The sequence below is a fragment of the Polyodon spathula genome, chromosome 13, assembly GCF_017654505.1.
Source record: "Polyodon spathula isolate WHYD16114869_AA chromosome 13, ASM1765450v1, whole genome shotgun sequence".
Lineage (NCBI taxonomy): Eukaryota > Metazoa > Chordata > Actinopteri > Acipenseriformes > Polyodontidae > Polyodon > Polyodon spathula.
Genome location: NC_054546.1, coordinates 22,765,963 through 22,793,246, shown reverse-complemented (window position 1 = coordinate 22,793,246; position 27,284 = coordinate 22,765,963). Strand labels below are relative to the sequence as shown.

The 27,284-nt window shown below is 39.6% G+C and overlaps 2 protein-coding genes across 6 annotated transcripts in view; both read left to right on the top strand.

Annotated features, from left to right (window-relative positions):
• Positions 1-6,627, top strand: part of LOC121325426 (cGMP-dependent protein kinase 2) — a 101,466-nt gene extending 94,839 nt beyond the window's left edge. For all 4 annotated transcript variants that reach the window (XM_041267892.1, XM_041267890.1, XM_041267891.1 and 1 more), the window contains 3 exons: positions 21-83; positions 4,286-4,352; positions 4,924-6,627. In XM_041267892.1, the coding sequence (XP_041123826.1) occupies positions 21-83; positions 4,286-4,352; positions 4,924-5,019 (226 nt within the window). In that variant the 3' untranslated portion in view covers positions 5,020-6,627. The remainder of the gene's footprint in view (positions 1-20; positions 84-4,285; positions 4,353-4,923) is intronic.
• A 10,040-nt stretch (positions 6,628-16,667) lies between these two features.
• On the top strand, positions 16,668-26,998 carry LOC121326212 (protein FAM241B-like). Of its 2 annotated transcripts, none has more exons than XM_041269432.1 (3): positions 16,668-16,732; positions 22,898-23,020; positions 23,831-26,998. In XM_041269432.1, exons 2-3 carry the CDS (start codon positions 22,922-22,924, stop codon positions 24,092-24,094), a joined length of 363 nt encoding a protein of 120 aa, XP_041125366.1. In that variant the 5' UTR covers positions 16,668-16,732; positions 22,898-22,921; the 3' UTR covers positions 24,095-26,998. The 2 variants fall into 2 exon arrangements, with proteins under 2 accessions (XP_041125366.1, XP_041125367.1); XM_041269433.1 differs by having other exon boundaries at positions 16,682-16,752.
• Positions 26,999-27,284: the final 286 nt, after the last annotated feature.

Below are 27,284 nucleotides of genomic sequence, written 5' to 3'. Positions count from 1 at the left end.
TTGTTATGTTTGTCTTTCAGACTTAATCCTGCAGAGCGAATCGGAAACAAGAAGAATGGGATCAATGATATACGGAAGCACAAGTCAGTATACAATCAAAATAATGACATTCTTTCTTAAGATTATAAAAACCTGAACATCCCGAAGCCTGCAAGATGGGTATTCAAAAAGCAGTAACTTGAATTGATAGATGGAAAAAAAATATCTGTAAATATAAAAATAAAATAAAAAATCTATCAAAATATCTACTGTATTTATTTCTGAAAACAGATTCAAAGGCCCTTTTATATAATTTCACTGTCATACATTTAATAATGTGCGAAAATAAGTTTGTTTTGTAACAAATTGATGATGATGGTTTGTTTTTGAAGGAATGGTGGCTTGTTGAATGGATGGTGGTTTGTGAATGGATGATATTTTGTTGTTGAATGGATGGTGGTTTCTGAATGGAAGGTGTTTGTGAATGGATGGTGGTTTGTTGTTGAGTGGATCATGGTTTGTTGTTGATTGGATGGTGGTTTGTTGTTGAATGAATGGTGGTTTGTTGTTGAATGAATGGTGGTTTGTTGTTGAGTGGATCATGGTTTGTGAAGGGATGGTGGTTTGTGAATGGATGTTGGTTCATGAATGGATGGTGGTTTGTTAAATGTATTGTATTGTGTTGTTGAATGGATGAAGGTTTGTTGTGAATGGTTTATGGTTTGTTGTTGAATGGATGGTGGTTTGTTGTTGAGTGGATCATGGTTTGTGAAGGGATGGTGGTTTGTTGTTAAATGGATTGTATTTTGTTGTTGAATGGATTAAGGTTTGTTGTGTATGGTGGTTTGTTACACTGAATGGATCACAGTTTGTTATTAAGTGCATGGTGGTTTGTTGTTGAATGGATGATGGTTTGTGAATGGATTGTGTTTTTTGAGTGGCTGGTGATTTGTGAATGTATGATGGTTTGTTGTTGAGTGGATCATGGTTTGTGAAGGGATGGTGGTTTGAATGGATGGTGGTTTGTTGTTGAACGGATGGTGGTTTGTGAGTGGATGTTGGTTTATTGTTGATTGGATGGTGGTTTGTAAATGTATGATGGTTTGTTGAATGAATGGTGGTTTGTTGTTGAGTGTATCATGGTTTGTGAAGGGATGGTGGTTTGTGAATGGATGGTGGTTTGTTGTCGAATGGATGGTGGTTTTAGGTTGAATGGATGGTGGTTTGTTGTTGAGTGGGTAATGTTTTGTTGTTGAATGGATAGTGGTTTGTAAATGGATGGTGGTTTCTGCTGAATTGATGGTGATTTGTGAATGGATGATGGTTTATTGTTGAAATGACAGTGGTTTGTTATTGAATGGATGGTGGTTTGTTGTTGAGCGTGTAGTGGTTTTGTGTTGAGTGAATAATGGTTTGTTCACTTGGATGGTAATATATAGTTGAATGGACAGTAGTTTGTGAATGGATAGTGTTTTTTTGTTGAATCGATATAGTGGATTGCTGTTGAATGAATGATGGTTTGTGTTGAATTTATAATGGTTTATTGTTGAATGCATGGTGGTTTGCGAATGGATGGTGGTTTGTGAATGTGTGACGATCGGTAACTGTGCCCAGTATGTTCTGTCCCTTTTATATTTTAATATTGGTTTGCCTTTAAATATGAGTAGCAGGGGGCAAGCAAGATAGACAGACAGACATAGTCACAGAGAGCGCAAGACCCACACAAAGACAGACGTAGTCACAGAGAGAGAGAGAGAGAGAGAGGGAAAACTGTTAAAGTCATGGCGGCATGCATAGAAAGACAAGCAGAGTTTTGTTTTATTTCTTTGCTAGTATAGTCTGTTAAAATTGGTAAATTGGAAAAGCACTAGTTTTCTTTGGAATAAAGGACTTCCTTGCCCTGTTTGGAGTTTGCTGTGGATGTTTCTACCTGAAAAGAAGAAAGTGGATGAGGGGTAGAGACTATGTAAAGCTTCAGACGGGTTTGAAAAGAACGCTGTTCTATTTTTTCTACCTATTTCTTGGAATTAACTGGTTGTGTTGTGCTGAACTTTAATCACACTTTCGATTATACTATTTTGACTTTGAAGAGGTTCAGTGAGGAACTTTGGTCTGTTTGTTTTAAAAAGAAACGATCATTGAATGGCTTTCTGACTGGTTGGAGTACACATGCAGGGATTAATTATTAAATTATTGGCTCGTCCAAGACTGCTGTGGTTATAAAGACTGACCTTAATTTCTACAGAGTTATTAACTATTAAATGTATTTGAATGTTTAATGCAAACGCTGCTGGGTTTATATTACATGTAAACTGTGTGTTTAATAATTTGTGCTATTCTTACTGTTACCCGTCCTAACTACTAATACTGCTATTGCATGTGTGAATTAAAACTTACTGTGTTAAATGTACTTTAATACAAGTTTCTACATTCTAGTCTGCGTTTTTAAAGTAATAAAATATTAACTTATTAATGGGTGAAGAAGAGTAATAGGATGGTTGTTAAATTGTGTTTGGGTATTATTATCCTCTTTACATGCGATGCATTGCAGTTGACCGTGTTATGATATACCATCTGGAAATGCAATAGTAAATGATTGGCATGTTTCTACTTGAAAACTTTATTGTATTTACTATATTTGAGACAATTAAGTAAAAGATATAACTATTTCTCTGTAAAATTACAGTAGTGCAGAGTAAGAAGGTATATCATTTAGCAGTCAGGATCCCTAAAATAAGTTACGTGCAGATACTTTGTTTAATATTGCTGGAAAGAATGTTTTTCTATAAACTGTAAATATATTTATTCTTACCCGTGGTGTAAAGGTTAATTAGTATACTGCTGTTAAGTGTGTGTGGCCAATTAGGTGCAGTAAATTTAAGAGTGCGATATCAAGCTTGCTTTCTGTTTAGTTATTTTTTGGGGGCCAGCTTGCTGTATGTTTAAATTTGTAGTTGTGAAAGTTCCTTGGTTTTGTATTTGTATTTTGTATTTTGTATAGGGTGTCATAGGGATAATTTGTTTTAGGTGGGTTTACTACTATGTCCTAGTGATGGCTTTGGTGAATATTAACATTAAAATGGTAGATTAAATATTTACCTGGCATCTCAGATAGCCAACCGTTACAAATGGATGGTATGTTGTTGAATAAATGGCGTTTTGTTGTTGAATGGATGGTGGTTTGTGAATGGCTGTTGGTTTGTTGTTGAATGGATGCTGGTTTGTTGTTGAATGGATGCTGGTTTGTTGTTGAAAGGATGGTGGTTTCTTGATGAATGGATGTGGAATTGTGAATGGACGATGGTTTGTTGTTGAATGGATGATGGTTTGTGAAAGGATGATGGCTTGTGAATGGATGGTGGTTTGTAAATGGATGGTGGTTTGTTGAATGGGTGATGGTTTTTTGTTGAAAGGATGACGGTTCCTTGTTGAATTGATGGTGCTTTGTTGTTGAGTTCATAGTGGTTTGTTGTTGTGTGGATGGTGGTTTGTTGTTGAGTCCAAAGTGGTTTGAATGGATGCTATTTTTTTTGTTAAATAGATTGTGGTTTGTTGTTGGATGGATGGTGGTTTGTTGATGAATGGATCGTGGTTAGTAAGTGGATGGTGGCTTGTTGAATGGATGCTAGTTTGTTTAGTGGATGTTGGTTTGAATGGATGCTATTTTTTTGTTAAATGGATGGTGGTTTATTGTTGAATAGGTTATGGTTTTTGAACAGATGATGGTTTGTTGTTGAATGGATGGTGGGTTGTGAATGGATGATGGTTTGTTGAATGAATGGTGGCTTGTGACTGAATGGTGGTTTATTTTGAATGGATGGTGTTTTATTGTTGAATGGATGATGGTTTGTGAATGGATGGTGGTTTGTTGAATGGACGATGGTTTGTTGTTGAATGGAGGATGGTTTGTAAATGCATGATTGTTGAATGGATGGTGGTTTGTGAATGGATGATGGTTTGTTGTGAATGGATAGCAGTTTGTTTTTTAATGGATGGTGGTTTGTTGATGAATGGATGATGTTTTTTGTTAATATGTTCTGTGTACTGTGTATCATGTCATGCAGTTTTGGTTTCTGTGTTCTGGTTCCTCAAACTGTGTGACATTTTTTTGTTATAAAAACACTGCACACATCATATTACATTATTAGAAATCACTAAAAATACACTTATTCAATACAAAAAGTGTATTTTTTTAAACTTTGGAATTATGTTTTTTGTTCCATGCATCTGTACACTGGATGTAATGATTTAAACCCACACAGTGATTGGTTGATTTCTTGGATGTGATTTATAATGTTTCTTTCAGGTGGTTTCAGGGCTTTAACTGGGAAGGATTAAGAAGCAGAAAACTGTCTTCTCCACTGAGGAGGGAGGTAAGGGAAACATGCAAATGACTTTAAAAACTAGGAATGCCTTTACTGAAACAGCTGTCTTTGTCCTGGAGCTTAACTTTAATGTTAACATATTTTTTCTTTTTTACTGACTCTTTCCTATTCCTGCAAATCTTATGAGGCTGTGTGATTAATTGTTTCATTGATGGACTATGTGATTAATCTTTTATTCAATCTTTTACGCGCCCCAGTTAAACACATAAAAAATCTAGATTAAAACCCTGAATATATGCATTTATACAACAGAATTTGAGAGATCTAGCTTTGAATGACTTTTGACATATGCCATGAATATTTTTTCTATCTTGCATTAATTCAAATCCAAGGAAGCTGTTATGCTAGTGTAGCACCTTATGTAAGGAAAGTTGTTCTCTGAGCCAAGTTGTTTAATTTGGGTTTAAAATGCAAACTGAATGGAGTGCTGCAGTAATTTAACTAATGAAGATGTCGGTAGACAACTCCGCAACTCGCCCCTTTGCCTCTTGTCATGGAATAATAGCTTTACGAGCACTCATGGTGTATCCACTGTATGCTTCCCTTCCTTTCTGTCTAGCTGCATGGGCCGCTGGATCACAGCAACTTCGACATCTTCCCTCCTGAGCTGGATGAGCCGGTCGATGAGCTTTCCGGCTGGGACCGAGATTTCTGAGGAGGTTGACGCTCCACAGAAATTTCTGTGGAGGCGTGGCCAGGCTGGAACTCCACTGAGATTTCTGTGAAGGCAGGACCAGTCTGGAACTCCACTGAGATTTCTGTGGAGGTGGGGCAAGGCTGGATTTCCACAGAGATTTCTGAGGAGGTGAGGCCAAGCTGGAGTTCCACAGAGATTTCTGAGGAGACAGGCCCAGGCTGGAGCTCCAGCAGCTTGCAATGAAATCTCCTCTCAGACAAGGTAGCAGGAGGGGGAACATCACACTTGAGAGCGGGGTCCTGGAAGACAGCAGTCCAATGCAGGATGGTTAGTGGATAAATAACATCAGCCAGGGGAACAGCTGCAGCAGCTTTGTTACTTGTATTTGAGTGTACAGGATATATCAGGTTTCTGTTATATTATATCAGTGCTTCATTTCTTCACACACTGGAAAAGTTTCAACTTCCAGCGCTTATCTCTCACGTTACAGGGTTGAAGCACTCTCTCCTTCTGCACATGCTCACTGCCAGACTGCATATGCAAAAGGGTGGCGCTGAAACACATAAACACTCTTAAAGGGTCTGCATCCTGCTACTGCAGAATAATTACAAGCTAACAGTACATCCAGAATTGAGGGCCTGGAGGCTGGAGTCAGAGACAGAGACACTGACGAGCGAGAAGGAAACCTGGACCAGAACTCGGAACAGTCTCCCATCCATATACCACAAAGGCCAGACTTGAAAAAACAGGACAACTGTGGCCTTTTTTTCTATTTTTTATATGAGTGGCCTTTATACTGGACAATAATGCAGTCTTTTAAAAACAGGAGCTTCACAACTCTGCAGTAACCATACTGTTCCAAATCACATCTACCTCTTAGCACAGTTAACTGAGTTAATAAATTGCTGAGCTCCTGATGTTTTCTAGAGACTGTGTTTACTGCGGATAACGAGGATAACATTGGGATGGCTGGTGACAGCTTCTGTTCTATTCTTTGCTCTTTGAGAGTGACAGTTTCTTACCTGTTCAGCACCTATGTAATTTACAACAAGTATTATAAAATATCACATCCTTTCTAAGATTGCTCCGAAGTAGATTATGTCACGATACACTGCAGGTTGTTTTTATTTTAGTAGTGTATGAAATGTAACTAGTCCTCTACTATGGTGACCATGCAGACCACAGTAGGACAGCAAAGCAAACAGCAAACATTTCTATTATTATTCAAGTATCTGAGGATGAAAAGCAAATGAAAAAGCTAGATCAATTTATCTATCAAATCTTATTGATAAAAACAGGAATAACCCAAGATTTCTGTTTGCGCCAATAGTAAAATGAACAACTCCTCAATCGGAATGTGTTATACAGAATACTCTCTCAGTAAGCTGTGACGAATTTATGAATTACTTAAACAAAAAAGTGACTGAGATTAGAATCCTATTTCTATCATACTTTTAAAAGAGATATATCCAAAAATAAATACCACTGTTTTAAATATTATTGACAGTTCTGTTTTATCGAGCATTGTGCCAGACTCTTTAAGACTGCAGTAGCAGAACCTCTTCTTAAGAAGCCCACCCTTGATCCCACTGCTCCTAATAATTACAGACCTATTTCCAACCTCCGTTTTCTGTCCAAAGTGAGTAGTTTTTCGAGATTTACAATTATACTGTATTTACAGTATAATTGTAAATCTTGAAAAACTACTCACTTCTAAATCTTTTGTAGTCATTTTTGTATTACTTTAGTATAAATACATGTTAATTTGGATTCATATGTTGTTTTTTTCTGACTTTATGTGAACGAAAAGACACACATTTGCCCATTTTCCCATTGGAAATAGTGATATTTTGAAATATCACTGTCCTGGTCACAAAAGCAAAGTTTGTGGGGAATAATAGACATTTTCTATACTTTTGAGGCAGAAGCAATTAGGAAATAACACTTACTACCCAGGAACAAAAATTGTGTTACATAGTGTTATCAGGTACTGTCTTGTCTTGGTTCCGGTTCTAGCTCTCAAACAGATTTCAGTTTATAAAAATTGAAGAGGAGACCTCCTTTTTATCAGAGGTTACTTGTGGGGTCCCACAGGGTTCAATTCTTGGCCCAATTTAATTGTTCGAAGACATCAAGTTAATTTCCACTTTTATGCATACATTTTCAATACATGTCTTGCTGACATTAAGAACTGGATGTTTAATAACTTTTTAATGTTAAATTCAGACAAAACAGAAGTGGTGATACTGGGGCCTCAGAGTAAACATGAAGGTACACGTTTGATTGATGATTTATATGATGGATTCTGTACAGATTTTAGGTCAGAAGTAAAAAACATACTGTAGGTATTATATTTGATTCGGAACTTTCTTTGGAAGCACACATTAAAAATGTCACAAAAATATCCTTTTTTTTCATTTAAGAAATATTGCAAGACTGAGAGGTATTCTTTCCAGGCAGGATATTTTTATATCCTCTAGGACTGACTATTGCAATGGTCTCTTCATTGGGACTAACCACAACATTATTTCTCGTCTTCAACTTGTACAAAATGCTGCAGCTAGAATTTTAACTCGGGTCAGAAGGTGAGCGTATATCTTTGCATTGGCTACCGGTTAGTTTTAGAATTGATTTTAAGGTGTTGCTGCTAACTTATAAGGCTTTAAATGGTCTCGCACCTCCATACCTTAAAGATCTTTTGGAACTCTATGTCCCTAATTACCTGCTCTGATCATTAGTGCTGGCTTACTTTCTGTACCTATTAGTCAGAAGAAAACTTCAGGTGGTAGATATTTTAGTTTTTTATGGCACCTAAATTATGGAACAACTTGCCCATCACAATTAGAGAAGCCTCTTCAAACAATAGCTTCAAGTCTAGACTAAAAACCCATTTCTATATCCTGGCATTTTCATCCAGATGAGCTGATATCCTCTTGCCCCCATATTGTTCCCACTTTTTTTTTTTTTTTGTATTTATTTTATATAGATTAAAATCATATTTTTTATAATACAACTCATATATTGTGTTTTGTTTTTATTCTGTTCTTTTTTTAAATGCTTATTGTTGTTCAGTAATATGTATTGTTTTTGCCTTTGTAAAGTGCTTTATGACGCCCTGTTGCAAAAGGCACTATATAAAAATAAAATTGAATTGAATTGAACAGACTCCATGCAGGTTTACAGAGATTGCATTAGAAATGTAAACAGTACAAATTGTAAAATGATTATCCCATGCTGTATCTATTTGAAATGCATTGTAAGCATGCTCTCAGCTCTCAGCACACCTGTACAACAGTTTCAGTTGGAGTCCTGATTGAATTGAATTGAAACACGCCGTGCAGGCTGTTTGATCATGCAGTTCAATCACTTTGAGGGAGATCAAAGCCAGTCCTTAGGGAAAGAGTGCTGCAGACAGACAATAGATTTTATTCTAATTAATTTGAGTGTAGGGGTCCGGTGACTTGTGCCTTCCCATAATAAGAGGAGCTGCTTTAATTCAGCTGTTCCCTGGGTGATCCCTGTACTTTCTTTTCCAGTGCAGGCTTAGTGTACAGAGTGCTGTACATGCAGAAACACCTCTGATTCTACCTTCCCTACTAAATACCCTGAAATCACTGAATAGAAGCCCTCTTCAAATTACTGTTGGAACAAAAATCGACAAGTTTGAAAAATATTAGCAATAAATATATTGGGGACTATTTTTCACTGTGCTGTAATAATAACGCATGACTTGTTTAAATGAGTACAGTTAAAAATGATGATATAATAGCACTATCTGTAATTACATCTGTTTTATATTTTCTTTTACTCCAAAAAACCATTCAATTTCATCCTGCAAGCCCCTTAAGATGGCATGCGCATGTTAAATGAAGAGGCATATAGAACACAGCTTAATAAGGGGAGGTGGGAGGTCTAGCCATTGCCCCATATAACATAAGCATTCCATTCTTTTAGGGGATTGGATTCTGACTGGTAAGCACAAGGGCTTGTATGCTTCTATACAAAAGAAATCCACCTAAAAAGCTTTAATATGGAATTTTATCAATTTTATTCAAATTACTTACCATGATAATGTAAGTAATGCAACTTTCTAAACATAGCCCCCGTGCCTGGGTTTAAACATAAAGGAGCAGAAAACAATCTGTACTCCAGCGTAAGCATGAATATATAGTAACTGTATTGTATTGACAGTCATCTAAAGTTTAACAGAACACACGTCATAATCAAATACATTTAGGTAGTTTTTTTTAGTTTTTTTTTTAAAGTAGTGAGTAGTTTCTTGATGAAAGAAAGCCTATCTTATCTCTTGAGCTCATCGGTTCCTCCAGCAATGTGCGATTGTGTTTATTCCAGCAGTCAGACGGTCGTTGTCAGTGCAATGAAATGCAATCTTGCAATCTCGCATTTACCAGTTATTGTACCTCCTCTGATAATCTCCTTTTAAAACAAACAGAGTGTACAAACTGCAAACACGTGTATCTTATACTGCATTCAAACTTCTTTCCATGTTATCCAACATACACCGCTTTTAGAAATAAAGATGGGGGGTCGTACTGCAACCACAAGGTACCCCGAGCCGCCTGCTGTCCTCGCCACTGGGTATGAACTCTGCATACACCCAAGTCTGCACTATCATGCTATGTGTAAGTATTTATCATGTGTTGTAGTTTTGTGTCTCTTGTATTTCAAACTACAAAAATAATCTTAAAAGTGCATGTTAAATCAACATATATTATTTAAATAAAGGGTGAATAGGAATGTCCAAGTCACTTAAGAAAATACAAGATTAAACACTGACAAAGGCTTTGAGCAAGGGTTTCAACCATTTAAAGGGACAGTATGACATTAAACTCCAGTACAATACAGTACACAGAATAGTATCATGCCATTGTACTAGGTATTAGACACTGGAAAGATGTTTAATTCCTGTTTGAAAAATGAATAGATTCTTTGGCAGTACACACTTGCCTTCAGAAGAGCTCCTAAAGCTCCATGAAGACTTCATTCAGTTCACAAGTGCAGTAAAGGCAGCAATCGAGATCCAGCCATTCCAGAGACAATCGTTGGAGCTCAAAGGGAATAAAGGGTCTATGAAGAGATGAAATTAAATTGTCTTTGCTAATCAGCCAGCGATGAGATTGACTTGGCCTATTATCAGCCTCATGAGACATTGTGTAACTGTAGCAATGAGTCGAACACACACACACAGCTTCCAAGCAGCTTGTACTATTTAAACTTGTCCTACTAGAGGATTTAAAACATGCACTGCAGTCTAATGGGGCACACAGAACACAATGATTAGCACAGCTTTATTTTAAGTGCCATCAACTATGCACTGGAAACCAATGCAAATCTCAAATAAATTATGTTCAAATTTAAATGTATGTTGTGGTTAAAAACACTGTCAGCTATTTATGTAATTAAATCACAGTGAGTCATTTAATGAGTGTTATAAATAATAGTTTAAAATAATTTATTAATGCAATCATTAATTTATGTCCAATTAACTACACTGCCCCGAGATTATAAGAATGGCAGGCCCAGTAAATAAAGCCAGTATATTTGGGGTTATTTAAAAGCTTATTGACCACTCCTGACTGAACCAGGTAAAAACGAATTGTATAAAAACACTAAAGGCACACTAAAGGTAGTTTTTACTCTGCTTTTCATTAATAGTAACAGTACCACCTGCTGGATTCCACCTGGATCTGCCACAAAACAAACTTTCTGTTTACTTTTGGAACCCAAAAAAGGTCTTTTTCTAGAATTTGGATGTCATCATACCATCATTGTACTGTATTTTTCTAGATTCTGGAAGTGCATATTAATGTGTGGCAGGACTAGAAAGGTGTGCCATTGATATTTTGGTTTAATTACACAGTATGCTAACCAACAATATGCCAGCATTTCTTGTAATCTCTATACTATAATATCTTATATTGACCACACCTCATAATGCTAAAGAACATACTGAAGTAATTTAAAAGATGACAGTAACATAAAAGCAACAATGATGCAAAGTAGGAACAATTGCTTTAAAATTGGCAAAAGTGCATCGGGGGCCTACATACGATTTAATACACATAGGGACAAATAAAAGTGTTGCAATAGACTGTGGAAATAGATCCCTAGGGTAGTTTTATTAAAGGTGAAATGGCTTCATTTTTGCCATCACTTATAGGCAAATCACCCATCTCCCATAGACTCCTGTCCTTTATTCTGAAAACCCAGGAATTCCCTTCCTTCTATCTGAGCTGCGGCGCGACGCTCCTCACACGTTTGTAAAGCTACACATATGGCATTGAGGGATGAAACTGGAAAATATTTTCTTTTAAACATCAGGTTGCTCCCTCTTAATCAGAGTGCTCTCTGTCTCATCAATAGAGGGCTGTGTGACCTGTAGCATTCCAACTTTATTAACATTCTTAGTGGTTTATTTCCACAGCTATTATTTCGAAAAAATAAATTATGTTATACTGACCTGGATGAACATTTTTGTCAATCTGACTCACAGATACATATGATTATTTTTCCACAATTATTTCTTAGATTATGTGTGGATTATTTTTATTTATTTTTAATTAATTGTCCACACCTGAAGAAAACAAAACATAAAATGTGGTTTTCTTTAATAGCCTTTGAAGAAAACAATTTGGAGAAATTGCTCCAACAGCTCCAAAGCAGTATTCCAATTAATGCTCCCCTGTCCATTTACTGCCACCTTGTGGCAATGATTGTTATTATAACTGCTGTATACCATACTGGTTACAAGTTATTTTTCACTCCTTTAACAGCACTTACTTAACAAATTGTATTGTATTTAAAACAGTTACCAGATGTAAAAAATGTGATCACATCACCCCCTTGTCTTGCCCAGCTGCACAGGCTACCTGTACAGTTCAGGATTACTTTCAAAACTCTCCTGCTCACCTACTGCCCTTCATCACACAGGTCCCGAGTACCTCCTCAACTTACTGACCCGTTATGTCCCTGTCTGCAAGCTAAGGTCCTCCGTCTTTGCCCTGCTTGTTATCCCTAAGCAAAAGTGCACCACACTTGGAGAACGCTCATTTAGCTTCAGGACTCGACTCTTTGGAACTCTCTCACATCTTTGGTGCGTGATGCTCCCACCATCGCTCGCTTTAAATCAATTCTCAAGACCCACTTGTTCTCTTTTGCTTTCCATGCTCTTTAAGCCTGATATCTGCTATTAGCTGCTGTGTTGTAGGTACTATTTCTTGTAATATGCACTGTTTTTTTTTTTTTTTTTTTTTTTTACTGTACGTCATGAATTATGCATTTCTCTGTATTTAAAGTATTGTAGTGAACCGGGCAGCATGGGTTGTTTCTGGACTTCTATGTTATCTTGTTTGTCACGTTAGTCTTGTTTGTGCCTCTGTGTTGCCTGTTTGTCATAGTCCGGGGCACACCTCATTAGGTAGATTGGATGAGGAGGGAGGGGACTGCGTGCGTATGTGATTGGGTGCTAGATGGGATAATCCAGTTGGCTGATTAGGATTAAGGGGGCGGGAGCAGTTTCCAGGGAGATGGATTGTTTGGGGGTCTCTCGAGGTGTGACAGTTGGAAAAAGGTCGGTTGGTAGAGAGGTGTGAGAGGAGTAAAAGTGTACTGTGTGTATGTCTAGAGAGTTATTTGAATTTTTCTTTTCTTATTTGTTTTGACGTGGTCACGGCCCACAGTGATTTGTGTTTATTTAATAAGTATTGAATTTATTTTAAAATACCTCTGCCTCTGATTTTTACGATCGTTACATTGGTGTTCAGACGTACGGATTATTATAAAGGAGCCCAGTTTGGTAAAAGTAAAAGTGTAACAACCGGAGAGAGATATTCTACCGCAGCTGAGGGAGGAACTCCTGCGGGAGAGAGTGGCAGAGCTGGCCGCTGAGCTCAGAGAGGCAGCCGAGCGGTATGTGAGAACTGAGGCCCGAGACAACTCAGACAGATGGGGGATAGGTGGATCACTGGCCACAACGTCAGCACAAGGCACCATCGGGATGTGTGGTGACGTAGAGCAAGATGGCGGTCACCAGAAAAAAAATAAAGAGGAGTCGGCTTACACGGAGGCAGAAGGAGCTGCCGGAAACACAAATAGAAAATATGACATTAAAGTTGATTGACAGCCTTTATAAAACAATTTGAGCAGACTGCACAGTTACAAGAGTGGACTGCATTAGAGAAAGCTTTGCAATTAGCTGCCAGTCTGACGGGGGAGGCTTTGCATTTTCTTATGCGGGTGCCACCAAAACAATGCCGAGACTATGGGGTATTAAAAGGGTTGTTGTCTGTTTTGTTTAATAAACAACAAAAGCTAGTTAAGCTCCGAGATGAGCCCCGCTGTGGTGGCGGGACAGTAGGGTGCACTGAGACTGTGGAAGGTATTAATAAAGGCCCGGCCTTTGGAGGTGAAGGTTCCTGGTTTTGATGGGACTGGAAGCTGGGAGGCATTTGCTATGCAGTTAGAAACACTGGCCAAGCTACATGGCTGGACTGAGGAGGAGAAAGCCATCCGATTGACTGCAGCATTGAGGGGTGATGCACAGCTGGTCCTTCTGAAACTTCCCTCCGGCAGTGTGGAGAACTATACAGCTCTGAAGGCAGCACTGGAATGCCGATTTGGACACCTTTCTGACCCTGAGGGTTTAAAACTCAGACTGATACGTCGTTTGCGCCGTGCAGGGGAGGGCATTGCCAAATTGGCGTCTGAGCTAGAGAGGGAGAGCCACCAGGCTTACGTTGTCTCCACCCCCACTGAACAGGAAGAGCAAGCATGACTGCAGTTCATAGAGGCTTTGGGGAGAGGAGAGCTCAGAAAATACCTGAGGCTGCAACGACCCCAGACCCTACAGAGTGCTTTACGCTTGGCACAGGAATGGAAAGAGGTAACTGCAGAAGAGGAGACCTGGGTACACCAACCCAAGGTGCATCAAGCTCAGCCCAGTATGGAGAGGACCGGAACTGTCCAAAATCTTCCTACCTGGCTCCCAGAACTGGTTGCCCTGCTCCGAACTGTGTCAGTGCAAGACACACAGTCTACACGCCCCCGCACACGCTTGTGCTGGGGCTGCGGACGACCAGGACATCTGCAGCGGCACTGCCTTACTACCGTGGCCCCGCCATATGGGCACACACCACGCCCATCTCTGGGAACCGACCAGGGGTCCGCTTGAGAGGGACAGCTTGAGCCCCCTGTCAAGTCCTTCACCACCCATCTCATCACTTAACATCATGGCTCACCAGTGGAGCCCAACAGCACTGCCGGGGGAGTGGGGCTCCGTTCTCCCCAGAAGCAGCTGATGATAGCCAGCTTGAGTCAGCCATAGTCGTGGGGAGGACTACTGCAGGGAACTACTGCCATGTAACGATCCGCATTGAGGGGGTTCCCTGCACTGCTTTGGTGGACACAGGGCCACTACTGTGACACTGGTCCGACCTGACATGCTGCCAGTGGGTGTCCAGCTGGAATCCACCACGGTAAATCTGCACACAGTCACAGGGGAACTGGCACCGATGCATGGAAAAGGCCAACTGGCTACTGAGGTGACTGGACAGATGGTACATCACCCTATGTGGGTGGCGGCAGTTCAGGACCCTTGTATTCTGGGCTTGGATTTTTTGAGATACACTGGGAGGCAACTGGACCTCCGGACCGAGCAACAAAATCAGCTGTGGAACCTCCTTTCAGAGTATTGAGTCAGCTTTGCCACATGCTCAGAAGACGTGGTCAGAACACATCTAGCCCAGCACCAGATCGAGACTGGAGAGGCCCATCCCATCAAGCAGCGCCCTCGCCGTCAACTACTGGCGCGCCAAGAGGTCACAGAGGAACTGCTTCAGGAGATGATAGATGCCGGCATCACTAAACCATCAGACAGCCCCTGGACCTCTCCTGTAGTAATAGTAGCCAAGAAAGATGGGAAGTGCGCTTCTGCGTTGATTACCGACAGCTCAATGATGTGACTAAGAAGGACTCATACCCCCTTCCTAGCATTGATGAATCCCTTGGCCTAGTGGCTGAGTCCGTTGGTTTTTGTCTTTGGACCTTCAGAACGGCTATTGGCTATTACCTGGGGCGGGACCCAGCTCAGCCCATTCCAGTGACCTCCAACAACCCCCCCTTCTCCAGGCCCGTCCGTTCTTCCTTCAATCACCCTGGATAGCCCAGGGTCCGAGGGCTGTACATCAAACCCTGATGTGCTATCCCCTGGGGATAACGGAAGTCCAACCTTGTCCCGAGTCCCACGGCCACAGAGACAATGGTGCGTCCCGGGTCGCTTTCGAGACTTTGTCCTGCCCTCGAGGATGAGGGATTAAAGGGTGGGGGGGGCTGTGTAGCGACCCGAGCAGCATGGTTTGTTTCCAGACTTCTATGTTATCTTGTTTGTCATGTTAGTCTTGTTTGTGACTCTGTGTTGCCTGTTTCTTGTGGTCTGGGTCACACCCAATTAGATAGATTGGATGAGGAGGGAGGGGACTGTGTGCGTATGTGATTGAGTGCTAGATGGGATGATCCGGTTGGCTGATTAGGATTAAGGGGAAGGGAGCAGTTTCCAGGGAGACGGAATGTTTGGGGGTATCTCGAGGCATGACAGTTGGAAAAAGGTGGGTTGGTAGAGATGTGTGAGAGGAGTAAGAGTGTATTGTTTGTATGTCTAGAGAGTTATTTGAATTTTTATTTTCTTATTTGTTTTGGCATGGTCACGGCCCACAGTGTTTTGTGTTTATTTAATAAATATTGAATTTATTTTAAAATACCTCCGCCTCTGATTTTTACAATCATTACAATATTATGGATTTTGGTTTTACTGCATCTTGTAAAGCGCTTTGTGATGGTGGGCCACTATGAAAGGCGCTATATAAAATAAAAATGGATTAATTATTTATACAGTAAAACTAGACTGACATAAAACTTGTGTAAGACACAAAATATGTGTACCTATTGCTCTTTAAGGCATTTTACGCGACTAGTGATGAAAGGAAAGCAAATCCTCTAATGAAAGCACAAGTCTGTCCTACCACTCTGCAGCCCACAAGGGTAGATGAGTCAGGGAGATGATACTATATATTGTATATATATATATATATATATATATATATATATATATATATATATATATATATATATATATATATATGTGTGTGTGTGTGTGTGTGTGTGTGTGTGTTGTGTGTGTGTACAAACAAATTCAAACGGTGAACAAGGAACCAAAAGGAAGATGCAAGATAATGAAGCTGGGTTGGGACTAGGTAGGAATGCCACTGTGAAAGGGGCTTAGATTATCTCATTAGAGTTATAGATGGAGTCAAGTGAACATTCAACGTTTCAGTGCCACATCCCTTTAATCATATTATTAATACAGGCCACTGCCTTTCAGACAGTGTCTTTCAAGCTGTATTCTTTGACTCTCAATACAGCTCCATTACAGGTGTGGTCCAGTAGACGTTTCTAGTTCTAGTTTCTAGACTCACTGTGGATCAGAAACAGTTTAAGTCACTCACGCTGTCATCAATATATCACTCTGAAAAGAGTTTGTGCAACGTACTCCCCCCTGACACTGCATTTGTTTCTGCGCAACCATCCTAACAACCAATCACGAACCGGAGAAATAGAAGGAAGAGGAGGATCTCTTGCACGATGACGTGCCCCGTGGCTGTAAATGGCTAGTAAGTGTCGCAAATTACTGTGGTAGAAGAAAAGCAAATTGGATTAGGTTAGTATTACAGAGGAAAGGTAGGAAAAAAAAAAAAAAAAAGGGTTGATTTCATTTGATAGAGTATTGAACAGAATGTACGTGTACACCTTCTTGTTTAAAATGTTTCATTGTTGCACGACAAACTTAATCGAATGCATGCGCTTGGAATTCATTTCTATAGCTAAAGGGAAAACACACACGTCATTGTGTTTAGAGTTTGAGGGTGACGAATTTATGGTACAGCAAAATAATTTGCACAAACGGGAAGTTAATATTATGTGAATTCTTACTATAAGAAGTAATTTACGATAATTAATATTAATAAGTAATATTAGCTCAAATAGCCAGCTGCCCAGCGTTTCAATATGTTGAATCAAAACATTGGGGGTATTTAAAGTTTTTTGACAGCATGACAACGACTTGTTATTGTTTATATTCAAACCATGATTTGTTCTTATGATGTTGTTCTGTGTATGTGACATCATTTTTTTTAAACTTTTATATTTAAATGTAGACAGAGAGAAGATGTGATACATTTTATTGGACTAACTAAATAGTAATTATTCATAAGCTTTCACGACCTCAAAGGTCGTCTTGAGGTGAATGTAGGAAAGAGAGATTTATGCACTTTAACAAAAATAACCCATTTTGAATCGCTACAATTCTAAGGTAAGGGAAAAAAGCTGCATGTCATACACACACATGCATACACATTTATGCAATGTATATAAACAAGTACTATAAATTGTAATGAGGTAGAAAACCAGTATCCTGATTGAGCCCTTTGTTTTTTGAGTCCAGGAATTTTATAAATGTAAGTTCCCAAGTTCTCCTGTCTTGTGTATTTTTGAAATTGCCCTTTAAAACAAGAACCGTCAGATCATGCAGAATGGTTAGGGATGTTAAAATGGTTGCTAATAGGAGTGCTTTTAATTTTGTTGTTGATAGCGTGCCTGTGTAGATTCATCCTTGTCCGAAGATGTTGTTTGGTTTCTTCTGTGTAAGTTCCATCGGAGCATTTGCTACATTTAATCATGTAGATTACATTTTTGGATCTGCAGGTAAATGATCCTTTTATCTCCAGTTTCCCTTGCACTGTGAGGATGGTATTTTGCATAGAGATATGGGGACAGTTTTTGGTGTGTTGGTATTGCAGGGTTTAGTTCCATTGTGTGCTTTGTTTAGGTCAGTTCTTAGTTTGCTCCGGATGATAAGCTGGGACAGGTTAGGTGGTTGTCTGTAGGATAGGAGAGGTGTTTCCAAGAAAATATTGGAGAGGGTGAAATCTTCAGCTAAAACTGGGTGTAATTCTCTGATTTTGCAGAGAGGTTGTAGGGATAGATTGTATGTAACAACTAAGGGTACAATATTAAACACAGGTTTTACTTTGTATTCCAACAATTTTTCTCTTGGTATTCTGATGGCACGTTCCATTTCTCTCTCAGTCTGTTTTGGAGAATATCCTTGTTGGACGATTCAACCATTGAACTGACAATTAATTATTCAAAAGAAATGATACAATTCTTAGACAGAACAATAACCATCAAAAATGGTAATATTACTTCATCCATCTACAGAAAACCCACCGACAACCACAAATACCTACACATCTTTAGTTTTCATCCACATTGCACACATAAATCTGTCATTTACAGTCAAGCTATTGTTAACATCAAAACTGCTCTGAAACTACTGGCAGAAACACACATCTTTGCAGTCTTCGTGGTGCTTTTGTCCAACAAGGATATTCTCCAAAACAGATTGACAGAGAAATGGAACGTGTATGTATATGTATATATTATAGGTATGTAATTCTGTGTGTGTGTGTGTGTGTATGTGTATATACAGTGGCTTGAAAAAGTATTCAGACCCCTGACCAATTCTCTCATATTACTGAATTACAAATGGTACATTGAAATCTTGTTCTGTTTGATATTTTATTTTTAAACACTGAAACTCAGAATCAATTATTGTAAGGTGACATTGGTTTTTTGTTGGGAAATATATTTAAGAAAAATAAAAAAACCTGAAATATCTTGCTTGCATAAGTATTCAACCCCTGTGCTGTGGAGGCTCCCAGTTTGCACCGCTGAAAGAAATTGCCCTAACGAGGACACAATTACCTTACCATTGGCCTCCACCTGTGAACAATTCAAGTTGCTGTCACATTTTCTGAATAAAAACCCCACTGTTGAAGGATCATTGGTAAGGCTGTTAATCTGAAGGAAAATGAAGACCAATGAGCATTCTACAGAAGTTAGAGTAAAGTAATACAAATGCACAGATTAGGGAAAGGGTACAAAATAATATCCGTGTGTTTGGATATCCCAGTGAGAACAGTTGAATCAATAATCAAAAAGTGGAAGCTGCATCACACCACCCAGGCACTGCCAAGAAAAGGCAGTCCCTCAAAACTCAGCGCTCAAACAAGGAGACTTGTGGGAGAAGCCACAGAGAGGCCAACAATCACTTTGAAGGAGCTACAGAGTTCAGTGGCTGGGAGTGAAGTAATGGTGCAGCAGTCAATCATATCAAGAGCTCTGCATAACACTGGCCTATATGGGAGGGTGGATAGAGAAGCTGTTACTCAAAAAGTACCATCTGAAAGTACACCTGGAGTTTGCCAGAAAGCATGAGAGTGACCCAGCTGCGATGTGGGAAAAGGTTTTGTGGTCAGATGAGACCAAGATAGAGCTTTTTGGCCAAAACTCAAAGCGCTATGTGTGGCGCAAACCTAACACTGCACATGCCTCAAGACACACCATCCCTACAGTGAAGTATGATGGTGGCAGCATCATGCAGTGGGGATGCTTCTCATCAGCAGGGACTGGGCATCTTGTTACAATTGAAGGAAGAATGGATGGAGCAAAATACAGGAAAATACTGCAAGAGAATCTGCTTCAGTCTGCTAAAAAACTGAAGCTTGGGAGGAAATTTACCTTTCAACAGGACAATGATCCCAAACACAAGGCCAAAGCAACATTGGAGTGGCTCAAGAACAAAAAGTTGAATGTCCTACAGTGGCCCAGTCAAAGTCTTGATCTCAATCCCATTGAGAATCTGTGGCACTATTTGAAAATTGCAGTCCACAAGCGTCGTCCAACCAACCTGAACAACCTGGAGCAAATCTGCCAAGAAGAATGGGTCAAAATCACTCCGACACTGTGTGCAAAGCTGGTACATACTTATCCCAAAAGACTTAAAGCTGTTATTGCAGCGAAAGGTGGCTCTACCAAATGTTAATGTGTGAGGGTTGAATACTTATGCAAGCAAGATATTTCCATTTTTTATTTTTCTTAAAAATATTTCCCAACATAAAACCAATGTCATCTTACAATAATTGATTTTGAGTTTGTGTTTTAAAATAAAATATCAAACAGAACGAAATTGCAATGTACCATTTGTAATTTAGTAATATGAGAGAATTGGTCAGGGGTCTGAATACTTTTGCAAGCCACTAATATATATATATATATATATATATTTTACACACAGTACCAGTCAAAAGTTTGAGTACATTTGCTGGAAACTAGTGTGTCTTTTTTTTCATAATTGACAGTGTTTTAGGTCTCATACGTGTCTGTAAACACTTGAAAATGAAAACACATGTTACAATATAAAAAACAAAACATAAGGCATATCAAAGCAATGTTCAAGAAAATTGAAAATTGTCTCTAAATCTTGGATTCATCAAAATAGCCACCCTTTGCCTTAATAACAGCCTCACAAACACGAGGCATTCGGTTAAGAAGTTTCAGCAGGAAATCACCCGACATGTCTTCCCATCTCTTCTGCAGCAATTCCCAGAGACGTAGGGCACCTGTGGTAGCTTTTCTTTGACTCTTCTGTCCAGTTCGTCTCATACAAGTTCTATGGGATTGAGGTCTGGAGACTGGGCAGGCCAGGTCATTAGATTGAGTTGTCCTTCACTTTCCTTCTTCGCCAGATAGTTCTTGCACAACTTTGAGGTGTGTTTTGGGTCATTCTCTTGCTGAAGAATGAAGGACTGCCCAGCTAGCCATAATCCTGATGGAATGGCATGCCTCTGAAGTATGCTATGATAGCCATGCTAGTTGAGTTTGCCACAGACTTGGTAAAGATCACCAACTCTGTCACCAGCAAAGCAACCCCAGACCATGACACTGCCTCCTCCATGCTTGACAGTGGTAACCACACATGCAGAACTCATGTGCTCACCCTCTCTGCGCCTTACAAATACTCGGTGTTGGACCCAGATATTTAAAATTTTAACTCATCAGTCCATAAGACTGACTTCCACTCCTCAGACGTCCAGTTTCTGTGTTTTTTGGCCCCGCAAGTCTCTTCTTCTTATTCTGCACTCAGAACAGTGGTTTCTTTGCAGTAGTTCTGCCAGTTAGGCCAGCTTCACACAATCTCCTCTAAACAGTTGATGTTGAAACATCTGTACTTCTGGTAGCATTTAGCTGTGCTTGTATTTCAGGGGCAGTGAATGGCTGGTTTCGCAGACTTGTGACTCAAATGAACTTGTTCTCTGATTCTGAGGTCACCCTTGGCCTGCCTGACCTTGTTTGGTCCTCATGAGTACCAGTTTCTTCAAATCGTTTGATGGTCTTGGCCACAGCAGTTGCAGACATTTGCAAAGTTCTTGCGATTTCTCTTAAAGATTGACCTTCATTTCTTAAAGTAATTAAGTAATTTTTTTCTTTGCTTAACTGAGCGTATTTCAGTCACTGCCAATGAGAAACATCCCCATAACATAATGCTGCCACCACCGTGCTTCACTGTAGGGATGGTGTTCTCTGGGTGATGCGCTGTGTTGGGTTTGCACCAAACATTACGCTTTGCATTTAGGCCAAAAAGTTCCATTTTAGTTTTGTCAGACCACAAAACTTTTTGCAACGTGGCTACAGAATCTCAGAGTGTTTTTTTTTTTTTTTTTTTTTTTTTTTTTTTTTTTTTTTTTTTTTTTTTTTTTTTTTTTGCATACTTCAAATGGGATTTAGGGTGGGCTTTCTTCAGTAATGGCTTCCTTTTTACCACCCTACCATACAGGACAGATTTAGTAGAGTGCTTGGGATATTGTTGTCACATGCACACTTTGACCAGTCTTGGCCATAAAAGCCTGTAACTCTTGCAAAGTTGCCATTGGCCTCTTGGTAGCCTCTCTGGTCAGTCTACTTATATATATATATAAATATATATATAAAGACACACACATATATATATACACATATATACACACACACACACACACACACACACACACACACACACACACACACACACACACACACACCCTGGAATGGGTGAAACTGCTATGCAATAGAACTCTTATTACCGTCCCTGGTTTAACATGATCAAAGTTATTGTTTTTGATACAAAAAGTGTGATTAAACAGTGCTCTGAAGAAAATTCCAGCAGTGGTCTACTGGTTTCAGCCGGTCGTGCTGGTTCAGGAGACTGGGCGCGGTTTACTGGTTTCAGCTGGTCGTGCTGGTTCAGGAGACTGGGCGCTGGTTTACTGGTTTCATCTAGTTCATTAAGAACTCCTTGCCTTCACTCCTAAATGGAGATAGTTGCTGTAACCCAAGATTGTCAGTAAGAGACCAATGAATATTTATTTTTATTTATTTTAAGGAATGTCAATTAATTTGAAAAGAATATTATCTGAACCATTGCAAAAATATAAGTTACAAGCGTTTTCATTTTAAACCGCTGACCTAACACGCCTTGGGGTTCAATTACAAAGGTGTATCATTGATTCTTAACTGACCATCAAAAGACACCATTTCATGGTTTTGTTTCAGCAAACCTTTAATTAGTACAGGAATCCACAGGTGTAGATTGATAGAGACCAGTCTTATGCTCCCTCCATTCTCACGGCTACAATGCAGGATTCCAGCAGATATATGTTTGCGGTAAACCTTGACTGGGATTGTATAAACCGGCTGGATGACCAGTAATCAGCAGTTGCAGGAATGTTCAGCAGGGTTCTGAAACAGCTGAAGGTTCTGGAATGTGCATCAGCTCTTTTTTAGGCATCCCAGTCCTGGTGAAGCTTGGTATGGACATTCCTTATATTAAATAAGTCAACTTGGCACTATAGACAGACATTGGCTGACTTTACGCATACAGTTGTTTCTTCCTTGGCATGTTATGTGTGTTGCGTAACCCTTCTGTTATATGTATTTACTATTCAAGGCATTAACATTGCAGTCTGAGAGGATGGTTCGGATTTTGGCCAATGGAGAGATTGTGCAGGACGATGACCCCCGGGTACGGAAAACCCACAATCGGAGAGAGGAGGTCCATGTGCCCCGGCAGGTAAGAGGTGCCAGCAGAGCAGAACTGACTGTCTGACAAACAAGCAAGGCAGTGTACATGGCCAGCCCCTAGGGGGAGCTACTGTGCCGTTACAGCGAGTATTAGCAGGCTTGTCACGGTATCTACTCTTCAGTTTTATTGTCGTGCTGAAGGTACCTTTTCCCTGACAATGTAGGAGTTCTTCAAAGCTCCCCCATTACTACATCCTGTGTTTTTTTTTTTTTTTTTTTTTTTTTTTTCTTCCCAGATTGAGAAAATGATTATTTTAATAATGAATAATATTTTTAAGCTTGTTTTTTGTATGGTGTAACCTGTAAGTTGCCATTCATACCTACATCCACTAGAGGTTGCTAGCTACCAGCTCTGAACTGCTAATTACTGAGTCCTGGGATTCTGTGGTTTTTTTAAACAGTAGTTACCATAAGAACAGCAGCAACAACAAAAAAAAATACAGGGATGGAAATAACACTCCCATTGCATAGCAGTTTGATCTACTCCTAGTTTCACTGTGAGTTTAATAGGACACACCTGAGTTTGTTACACTGGCTAGTGAAGCTCATATTAAAACCTGGAGTGGGTGAAACGCCTATGAAATAGGAGTCATACTTCTATCCCTGGAATATTCTTTCATTTAGAATTTGCTGGAATTATATTTAAAAATCAGGCTTGCTTTGGGCAACTGATTGATTTTTTTTTTTTTTTTTTTTTAATGTAGTTAGATGTCACAGTTTTGGTGCACTGTTAAAGAACAATGAACACCTAGCTATTGTCAGCTATTCACTGCCTGTGTTGCTGGTTTTGTTACTCCAGGGTTTCATCCATCAGACTCGCGGTGGAGCGCAGGCACAGAACACACCACAGGCTCCTCATGCTCCCAGGGGTCAGGGCCGCTCCGCCTTCTCTGACATGAATCAGCTGCTGGTCAACCTGGGCTTCCCCCGCTGGAACCTGGGCACGCAGGTCATAGAGCCGCTCATGTCTGTCGGGCTGCTGCTGGTCTTGGCCGTGGTGGGGGTCCGGGGGGCCCTGCTCATGGGGCTACTCTACGTGGTAGTGACCCGCAGCCAGCAGTGATCCCACAGGGACCCCGAGCCCTCGGCATGCCAGCCTGGACTCGGAGCACACAGAGCAGCTTTCCAATCCAGGGCGCTCCTGCAGGCTTCTGCTGGGATTGCTGTAAGAATATGGAGCATGGCACATGGTCTGTCTTGAGGGTCTTCACTGTTTTATCTGCATTTAATGATTCTCAGGGAACATGCTGCATTTCTGTAGCTTAGTCACCTGTTGTGCCACAGAAAAAACAGAGATGTGCTTCAAAGCTCTATAATTATGAATGCAGACAAGCCTGGCTCTTTTGCATTGTGGGGCCTATTCTTTTGATTTAAACGGTGGCTGATCTAAACACAGCTGCTGTTTGAATCATTAAAGAAGGGAACTTTGTGAAAACCAGCATCTCTTACTATGTGTGTTGATGTCTTTAGTGTGTATTTATCTTTTAAAAGTTTGATACGGTCCTAATCGAATGTTTAAATGGTGGCAGTATTTAGAGCCACAACTGTATAAATCCAGGGATGGAAATAAGATTCCTAATGCATAGTAATTTGATCCATTTTTGGTTTTATTATTGGTTTAACAATTCATGCCTTAGCTTGATATATACACTGTGTGGCTAATCAAGCTTACATTAAAACATGGAATGGGTAAAACTGCTATGCAACAAGGGGCTTATTTCCATCCCTGGTTTAGATCAGTTGAATATAGGGGTGTATCTTCACTTTCAGAAACAGTGCTTTCAGATCCTAGTTGTTCATAATTAAGTTTATACAAATTACAGGTTTTAATACAGATTCTTTCTAAAATACAGTTTTGTATATTTATAGGCACAGGTGTTACCAGCATGTGAAGAAACAGACACTGCAATGTAAACAAACCTGCAGGTCTGTTTTAAACCTGCTACCTGCTTCACCTATAGGGTTTACAACAGGATCTCAGTGACCAGATTAGGGAATGTTTTCATGGGAGGTTCAATCAAATCCCAAGCTCTACTGTCCTGGTCGCCAGAAAGGTGTTTTAACAAAATATCAGGAAATTGGAACGTAAATGGTCGGGAGAAGACCTGTTATAGAAGCATTAATTAGCAGCTGTGTGCAGAGGTATTTAATATATTTAAATGTAAGTGATTATTGGTGAGTTTTTTCTTCTTCTTTCAAAGCATTTCAGAATGCATCTTGGTTTGGTCCTGCAATTTCATGCCCGGTTTGAAGCAAATGTCTTGTTTGTTGTTGAATTCTGTTATAAACGAGCATCCATAACTATCTTGAACTTCTCAGTCTAGTAGACAGTTGTCTTTTTATTCAGCTTGTTTTGGCTGTATCATTCAATGTCATTTGTAATACGCCCACAGTTGAACTGCTCATCGTCATTTTTTTTAAACTTCACATTTTTTCCAGTTGCCAAAAGTCATCTTGTTCATAATTAATGGAGTAGAAAGGATGGAACCAGTTTCCTATCCTGAAGAATACCCAGCACCCAGCTTTAAAAAGAATCTCATTAAAATGAGAGAATGCTGAGCTTTCACAACTTGGTTAGAATTTGAAACCATTTTAACCAAGAAAGACTTAGAGGCCAAGAGAAACATTCTAAAACAACAGGCTGTTCAAGTGTTAAATATGGATTGGTAGGAAAATGAGATCCAGGAGCCTGTTCTTTTACACAGTTCACCTGGATCTTTGGCAATTTGTATGCAATACAGTGTACATAGAACTGTAAGACTGACCCCAAGACATTGTGGACTTGCCTTAACCATCTCAAAATGGTGTTACTGGGAATTCAGTTGAGACTGCTTCATTGCTAGAGGGCAGAGTTGTGTTGTCCAGTTTCCCTCTTCAATGTCGGACAGAATAGAAATTGTAATTTTGTCAGACATGTACAAAGGCTTAACTTTACTCATAGGCTGTTTCATGTTCCACTGGTGGGCTGCCACAGTAACCTCACAGACCTGCAATACATGTGTGCAGCATATGAGCTGCTTCTTCATGGTCCCAATATCCAAAATACATGAGATCATTACTGTAAAGAAGATGCCTTCTTGGTTTAGGGAAATTCTACATGCATGCTTAGAAGTGCATTTTGAAACTTAAAAATATGTTTACACACATGCCACGATTATTTTCTAACTGGAACAAGAATTGACCCTATGTTTTAAGCATGGCTGTTGGAGATAAACATGCTTTTTCCAACATTGCCCATAATGTCAATCTCTTCCAGAGAAGCTGCAGTAGAACCGTGTTGCTTTAAAAATGTGTTGCTTGCCATACAGCTGTGTTCACTGGCTTTGCAGTCTTATCTGGGTGGCCCAACACTGCTGCTATTTCTTGTGGTTTTGGTCAGTAGGTCAGGTCTCTCTCACCTCCTCCTGCAGTGCTAATTGTAACTGGTTTCTGATTCACTCTCTTGACACACTGCAGTATACACAGTCTTTGGGCCGTTTGTACAGCTTTTCTAACCAATGATGTCAGAAGGCCTGGATCGAGAGAGGTGAAGAACCATTTAGAATTGGAACTTGTATTTAAGTGCAATTTGCCTTGTGTAGTATTTTAACCAGTTCATTTATTAATACCATGCTGTTTTGCTTGCTTCCAGATGTGTTCGTCTTAGGATTTAAATGGCACAATCTACAAGACATGTCAAAAGTAGACAGACACTCAGAATATAGATGTGTGAAATTGATATGTGATGCATTTTCTCTGCTGTACACATCCATTAATTTAATCAGATGTATGTTCATTTTAAAGTATGCTCCAAGTTAAAGAAAGCTCTGTTTTCAAGCCATGCTGTTAGACTGTTTTGCACTTCCTGGGTCACCTGGACAGTGAAATGGTCCCCACCTCTTCACTGGCTTTTTTCCTGTCAATAACCAATCAGCTGCTTCCTCTATTGACTGACATGCTCTGAGCCAGTAACATGCTTTGACCAACAAGCCACTGCTGGGGTGAAATGAACAAGAAAGTAAATAAATACCAAACTTCCTGGACAGCATTGCTTGCAAACAGATTTCTTTAACTTAGAGTAGTACCAGATACTATGTTTTAAAATGAAAATTACTAGTGATTCTTTCAAAACTGCTCATTTGAGACCTGTGTTGCTAATTCAGGTGCAACATGGGGTTAGGTTTATATAATTATTTTGTTGGCTACAATCACTGTAAATAAAGCAAGAAAGGCAAACCTGATTGAGTTAATGAACACTACTGTGTCAATATAGC

Bases quoted from the DNA above. Each gene is read 5' to 3' on its own strand.
- LOC121326212 (XM_041269432.1), top strand. From the start codon at position 22,922: ATGGTTCGGATTTTGGCCAATGGAGAGATTGTGCAGGACGATGACCCC. The intron at 23,021-23,830 runs GTAAGAGGTGCC...TTGTTACTCCAG, and splicing joins AGGTCCATGTGCCCCGGCAG to GGTTTCATCCATCAGACTCG.